Raw genomic sequence first — 7638 nt, forward strand, 5'->3', positions numbered from 1 at the left:
AAATTACCATTGCGACGTGCTTTTATACGCATGTTTCAATATTCAAAACGGAGCCGCGAAAACATCACATGATTCCATTTACGTACATAAGAACCATTTCTACTTGGTGCAGAGTGAGGCACTAGTGGACAATGATAGGAGGCCCATCAGAACTTCGGTTCGATCCTTGAGCCAAATGAGTTTTACCGGTAATTTCACCATCGTGCCTACGGGCAAGTGAGTTACTGGATTTTTCTCGGAATTGATGGTGGACTCTGGTTACTTTTGGAGTATTTCGTTTGGTCCAATTGGTGTCCCGAGAATACTCGGGATTGATTCTATTCGCCGTTTAAAGAAAAAAGAACCAATGTAATCGCTACAAAGCATGAAAATTTCAAATTTTAAAGCATAATGAGTTAACTAATTTGTTTAGTTGGGTCAAGTACTCAAGTCTAGTTTGATGGACATCACATTTATTTACTACCAACTTACAATACAAAGAGTGTACCTAGAAGCATATGCATACACGCTTCCTTATTTTGAAGACATTTGGTACACTTAGTTTGCAACTAGTTTGAAGTTGAAGCTGCTACAAGAGGTTCCTCTAGACAACAACGATGAACTAAACCCCAGCTTCTGATTCACCAAATCAAAGTACAAGAAATTATTCTCCATCTGAAACGTCCCAATCACTATCGGATCCGTCACTTTCGAACCACCATCCACAAACGCTAGACAAGCTACGCCATACCCTACCCGCTTTATCGAATTCTCTACGGAAACATTCCATATCTTCCCACTTTTCATCTCAAGATCAATCTTCGGAACACTACCAGACCCAAGCGCACCATCTTTAAAACACAAACCAAACGGTTTAACCGCGGTTACTTGAGGAATGCCAGCCGTAGCATTTGAAAAACTTGCAACCAAAGCTTTATAGATATCACTTTTGAGAGTTGTGTACGTAACTATAGTACTCATCTTCACCGAACCACCTTTCGGTACAGAATTAACCGGTGTCCCTTTGATCAAGATCCGGTTTATCTTAATATAATATCCAAGCGATTTGGAACTCTTTTGAATCATCGGAGTGTACGAAAGATAGCTTCTAAGATCAACATTAGGGTTTGTTTTAAAATAAAAAGGCCCTTCACCCACAAATGTGACACCAAGAGCCGATGAAGAGCTCGGTAGACAAAGTGCGAATTTCGCAGCGTTAGTAACGCCAGTAGACGCAAGCTGATGTGGAAGACACAAACCAGACCATGAAAACCCCGCAACACCTCTAACATCTTTAGGAAAAGATTGATCCAAAGATTTAGGTGCGGTTGATAGTAGAAACCGGGTTCCAAATGGCGAGTTCGGATAGGAATTAATAGGGTTCCGGCCATCGGTCCAATGCGGTCTGAGTAAATCAGTGGTTAGGTTTGACACTATGCAAGCTTTTGAAACAGGATTCAAAGGGGTGACTATACACATGCTGCAGTCGGTTTTGTTGTGTGTAGGACAGATAGGGTTGATGTAAGATTTTGCTTCTTTGCACAAATCGGCGTCGCATGGTACCGGATGCCTGCAACCTTCTTCTTCTCCACAAGGAACGGGGGAGTTTGTAATCGGGATATCTTTACACGCATACGGATTGTCGAGGTCGATGATGAGATACGGCCCTTGGTTGGGATCTGGTACCCGAGCCCAAAAGGGACTTTGTGAAGGGATGTGTTTTCATCTTTTGTTATGGGTATCACGGAGGTGTTGTAACTAGAATAGACGGTATGAGAGAAGGATGCTAAGATGGAGAAGAGTAACTTTAGGAGATGCATATCTTCCTTTTGTTACCAAAATATTTAGTGGAGGTGATATATGGCGAGGAATAGAGTTAATTATTGAATGCATATTTATTATTTAAGATGAAGAAGAGTAACTTTGGTTCTTCCTTTTTTGCTTTGACGGATTTGGTTCTTCTAGCTAATAGTACACATTTTGAAGCATAAGGTGCAAACAATTGCAACAAGTTTTCGGAAGTTACATATCATACCCCTCTAAAAATTACAGGATAACCCCTCTACTTTCCCATATGTTTTTTTTTATTTTTTGACCAACCACATATTGACATGTGGTACACTCATACCCCTCTAAAAATTACAAGATGACCCCTCCACTTTCTTGTATTTTTTTTTCTTATCCGTCGATAGTATACCGAACATTGTGGCAAATTTGACTTTGATTTGGGATATATGGGTGCCATAGTTTTATACACCTCTTTAGATTACATGATAAGTGTATTACACCGCCGCAACATGCGACAGAAAATTCCTACTTGTTAACTAAATGACATCGATGAAAGCTCTTGTAGTCTAGACTCTAGCGGTGTCAATGTGTGTTGGGACGGTGTTTCTCCTCATGTGATTGATGGTTTAAGTCCCATTAGAGGTAAACGTTTAAATTTAGAGGTAGATATTATTTTCCTATGAACCTTCTCTTATATAGTTTCACTTTAAAATTTCATTAAAGTTTCATTAATTAATCTGTTGATTTCATATTATTTTCATATGAACCTTCTCTTATATAGTTTCACTTTAACTTATATTTGTAACTTAACTATTCATACATTTACCAATATTTTATTATGGTCATTATTATTTTTCATTCCTAAGGTTATAAATTTTGGGTTATTAGAGTGGGTCCATTAAAAGGGTATTATATTTTGGGGGATTAATGTGTGCTTACTAAGATTCATGTTAGTAGAAGCTATAAAGTGGCAAATGATCCTCTTTCTCTCAGGCAATTTAGCTTTAGGTCATCCGTAGTCATAAAGTTCTTTGTGGGGCGTTATGCGACACGTGTCGTGCAACGTCACACGGGGGCTTTATAGGGCGTTATATCACTAGAGCCCGTAGTCATAAGGCCCCTACCCATCATTACCTAATTATTAATTTTCAATTTTATCAATTAATTATAAAAACCTTGCTTTATTTTGATTGGTTAAAGTTTGAAAACCAAACCCGTAGCGCTACGAAATGCATGACGCCCCCCCCCCCTTTTTTTGCCCCATAACACCGCCTGTCGTGGTGTGCTATGCGTTATGGCCCACATAAAGCCCCTCTTCGCGCTCCATTACAGGTAGACTTAGCATAATATTTTACATTTTCTTGAATGTATAACATGACACCAACCTAACATGTGATTTGTAGGTTTGGGTTTAATATAAATGTGTTTCAGCAGTTTCAAGTTGAACCAGTTTGGTAAATTCGTCAGGTTCGTGTCAACCCGTGAGGTTCACGAGTTGATTTGTTTAACCGATATTACTTTATTTTTCTAATATGTATTTTATATCATAAATTAGATTGATAAATTAGATTGGTTTAGTATTATAAAGCAAAATCTAAAACTTAATAAGATTTTATAATTAATATAATAATTATTTTATATACATTTTTTATAGATGTAAGTTTAAAGTATTAATAGGTGAAGTTCATATTAATTAACTCGGAAATATTTGTGGTGTGTCCAAGTTTATATGTTTGGCACGTTTTCGAGTCTGGGTTCTGTTCAAGATCATGCCAGGTTGGACCCTAACCCGCAAACACAACCTGTTTTGCATCGAAAAGGAACCCTAATCTTGATTCTGCTATATTTATTCTTGACGCTGAGATAACAAATGCATTTTTATCCCTGTTTTCCTTATGTTTGATTGCTATTGTAACGGGACAAAATTGGTCCCCTTCTCTTTTTATAAAAACTCACTTTAGACCAACAATCAAAGGATACATTACATCAGTATTCGGTTTATAGTTGTTTGTTTTTTTTTATCAGTAGCTGGACCACGACTTTATGGACCATGACTTTATGAATCACATATGATCATTTTTAGTTGACTAGGATCATATTTTGTCAATAACGATTAAAATAAAAGTAAAAATATCAAGACAAACGTGTTAAGGAAAAAAATCCAACTACAAGTTTAATACAAAGAACCTCCTAATCTTTAGATTCAGATTAAAGATTATTAATGAAATTATATATTTTTGAATAAAATTTTGAAAATATTGTTACAACATGCTTATTTTTATCTACATTTTAGTGTAAATTTCATTTAAAACGTAGTTATGCGTAATAATGAGAGGTCATCAAAACATAAAGGGAAATTGGCCTGTAATAATCCCACCTAGACCTTATTGGCCATTAATAATCCCACCTCAGAATATCCCCCCACCAGTCCCACCTTTCACTTATTTTTCCTACAATGGTCCCCCGTTAAAAAAACTTAACGGAGTTAAGCTTTTTTCCAAATTACAAACAAATTTTTTAGGGCTTTTGATCAGAATGATGATACGAGTCCATTGATGTAAAACTTACTTCGAAATGGTGCTCCAAGTGACTTGATTTTGGTTAACTGGAAATTTAAACATCCGAATTAAAGCGCCGTTTTCATCGTTTGGAGCACCGTTTCGAGGCAAGTTTTACATCAATGAACTCGCATTGTCGTTCTAATCAAAAGCCCTAAAAAATCTGTTTGTGATTTGGGAAAAAGCTTAACTCCGTTAAGTTTTTTTAACGGGGGACCATTGTATGAAAAATATGTGAAATGTGGGACTGGTGGGGGGAATATTCTGAGGTGAGATTATTATTGGCCAATAAGGTTTAGGTGGGATTATTACAAGCGAATTTCCCAAACATAAACATACAAACCTATCAAAGCTACTTTAAGGTTCGTTTTATTACAATTTATAACTTGTTTTCCTATTACACCTTATTTCTGAATTTGCCATTCCCTTGTGCTTATTTTTATCAATATTTCAACTTGTTTTTTTTAAAATTAACCTTGCGACGTGCTTTTATATGAAGGTCTCGATATTTAAAAAGGTAGCCGCAAAAACTTCATACTTACGTACTTAATAACCACGTCAGTGTAATCGCCACAAGGCACGGAAATTTCAAATTTTAAAGTATAATGATTTAATTAATTTGTTTAGTTGGGACTTGACTAGTTTGATGGACATCGCATTTATTTATATAATTACTAAGTTACAATACAAAGAGTGTACACAAAGAGTGTACCTAGAAGCATATGCATACACGCTTCCTTATTCTGAAGACATTTGGTACGTATAGCTTTCAACCACGTTGAAGTTGAAGTTGCTACAAGAGGTTCCTCGAGACAACAAAGAAGAGCTAAACCCCAACTTTTGATTCTCGAGATCAAAGTACAAGAAATTATTCTCCATCTGAAACGTCCCAATCACTATCGGATCCGTCACTTTCGAACCACCATCCACAAACGCAAGACACGCTGCGCCATTCCCTACCCGCTTTATCGAATTTTCTACAGAAACACTCCATATGTTCTCACTTTCCATCTCAAGATCAATATTCAGAAAACTACCAGACCCAAACGCACCATCTTTAAAACACAAACCAAACGGTTCAACCGCGGGTACTTGAGGAATGCCAGCTGTAGCGTTTGAAACACTTGCAACCAACGCTTCATAGATATCAGTTCTGAGAGTTGTGTACGTAACGATACTACTCATCTTCACCGAACCACCTTTCGGTACAGAATTAACCGGTGTACCTTCACTACTAGAAAAGTGTTTACTTTGTGACAGCCAAATTTGTAGCAAATTTGTAGGAAATTGGTCTTACCTACAAATTTGCTACAAAAAATTTCGTGCAAAATAAGCTTGTCGAAAATCAGGTTTGCTACAAAATTATGACAAAATTTCTCACAAATTTTCGACAAAAATATATCGTCACAAGTGTTGCCACAAAATACCTACAAATCAGTTTTTTATGTTTTTCCTACAATTCTTCGACAATTATGCCTATTTTTGTATTTATTTTATGATATTTTACTTTTAAAATTAATAACATTAATAAGAAAAATTATCCATAATTACGAATAATTATTTTTATTTTGCGACAAAATTCCTACAAAATTATAAAACTTTCCCTTAACAGTTTGCTACAAATTTCCTACAAATAAAAAATATATTTTTATGATAATAATAATAATATTTTTTATTAATAATGATAATATTAATGTTATTTTATGTTTTTTAATTTCTGACAAAATACCAACAAATAAATTCTAATTTTTCCTACAAATTTTCGACAAATAACTTCTTATTTTTCTTACGAATTTCTGACAAATAGATTTTAAATTTTCCTACAAATTTCCAACAAATAAATTCTAATTTTTCCTACAAATTTCCCACAAATATTTTTCTTTAAGTATATATTTTCCAACAACTTTTCGACAATACATTAATTTTCGGTTTCCTACAAATTTTTGACAAATAACAACAAAATCTAAAAAAAATAAATAAAAATCAGTTTTTTCAGCTAAAAATGCAGAAAATATCTAATACAATTTGTTTACAAATTAACCACAGATACAATAACATAAACTCAAGTTATTACATATTACAAAACTAACAATTTTTAAGATATTAATCGAAACAGTACACAAAAAACTACCTTTAAGTACCCGGATAATCTAATTTTCTCATAACACCTTTCAATTGTTTTTGCATTCGCTGCTCCCCTTAATCTCCTTCAACCTGCTCACGTAGCTTTCTTTCTTCACATTTGGTTTTCCAAATCTTGTCAAGCCTCCCATTCTTTATCCAGCTGTGTTTGAAAACCAACTAAAAAATGATAACAAGCACAATAAAGAACAAAATGCTACAAGTTTTTATATTAAAAAAAAGACAAAAAGTTAATATTTTTGGTACATGGTGCATTTTTACTTCAAACAAGAGAACAAAAGTTTCATTCCAACTGCTAATGCATCTACATGTGATACCTAGCAAATGCTATGAAGATGCATGCAAGATTGTGGAATCTCAGCTCAAATATGATAAAATATACCTAAAACTTTTATATGGGTCATTTTAGATCATTTATAAGATAGTATGGTGGGTTTGCATAAAGTGATTTAAGTCAAAAGGGTCAAACTGGGTTAATTAAAAATAAAGGTTATCGTCAGGTTCAATCTGGGTTGAGAAGGTGAAATGAGCGGGTTGCGTAGGGTTTATGAAAAACAACATATCAAACCACGGTTAGGAACAGACCGATCATTCGTCGTACATCAAACATCGAGAAAGAATAATCCCTTTTCCGATTAACCCCTTGCGAAATCTTCGTTCTGATTAAGTGTCAAGCATCTCTCAGTCGACCCGTTTGAATCCAGTTTGACTTCATTGTTTTCCTGTTTTATATTCTTGGCATTCGCTTGTGCCATCAGGATCTAACCATAGCTCTCGTTAATGGTGACGATTTGATTATAAAAGTCACAATTTTCACAGTGAAGTTTAAATTTAAAACTTGAATTGATATTGACTTTAACGAATCCGATAGCCACATGCTGCTCATTACTTAATTAGTTTATAGTTTAAATTGGCTTTGGAAAATTTGTTTTATCACCTATATTCTGAGTTGATCTGTATCATATAGCTTTAAACCATTTCTTAAACCAACCCGTTCTGACCCAAAACGCGTTCTAACCCGCACCGGTTTCAACCCGAATCAAAATAACCCTTTCTTTAATCAAACAACGCATTAAACACCTCTTCTTGGATACACGAAAAGAAACTTACACAGTGTAGACATGTCCTCCCTAACCACTTAAGCAATCACGGTCAACTGATGATATACGTG

The 7638-nt window shown here is 34.9% G+C and overlaps 2 protein-coding genes and 1 long non-coding RNA gene across 3 annotated transcripts; all 3 read right to left on the bottom strand.

The window, feature by feature from the left end:
* Nucleotides 1-537: 537 nt before the first annotated feature.
* On the bottom strand, nucleotides 538-1458 carry LOC110869486 (chitinase CLP-like). Its single transcript, XM_035984317.1, has one exon. It carries the CDS (start codon nucleotides 1456-1458, stop codon nucleotides 538-540), a length of 921 nt encoding a protein of 306 aa, XP_035840210.1.
* Nucleotides 1459-5063: 3605 nt separating this feature from the next.
* On the bottom strand, nucleotides 5064-5510 carry LOC118487453 (chitinase CLP-like). The gene has a single exon (XM_035984318.1). It carries the CDS (start codon nucleotides 5508-5510, stop codon nucleotides 5064-5066), a length of 447 nt encoding a protein of 148 aa, XP_035840211.1.
* Nucleotides 5511-6349: 839 nt separating this feature from the next.
* Nucleotides 6350-7638, bottom strand: LOC118487594. The gene is made up of 2 exons (XR_004882003.1): nucleotides 7578-7638; nucleotides 6350-6609 (listed from the first exon to the last, which is right to left on the bottom strand). It is a non-coding gene; the product is annotated as an uncharacterized LOC118487594 (long non-coding RNA).

The sequence above is a fragment of the Helianthus annuus genome, chromosome 15, assembly GCF_002127325.2.
Source record: "Helianthus annuus cultivar XRQ/B chromosome 15, HanXRQr2.0-SUNRISE, whole genome shotgun sequence".
Classification (NCBI taxonomy): domain Eukaryota; kingdom Viridiplantae; phylum Streptophyta; class Magnoliopsida; order Asterales; family Asteraceae; genus Helianthus; species Helianthus annuus.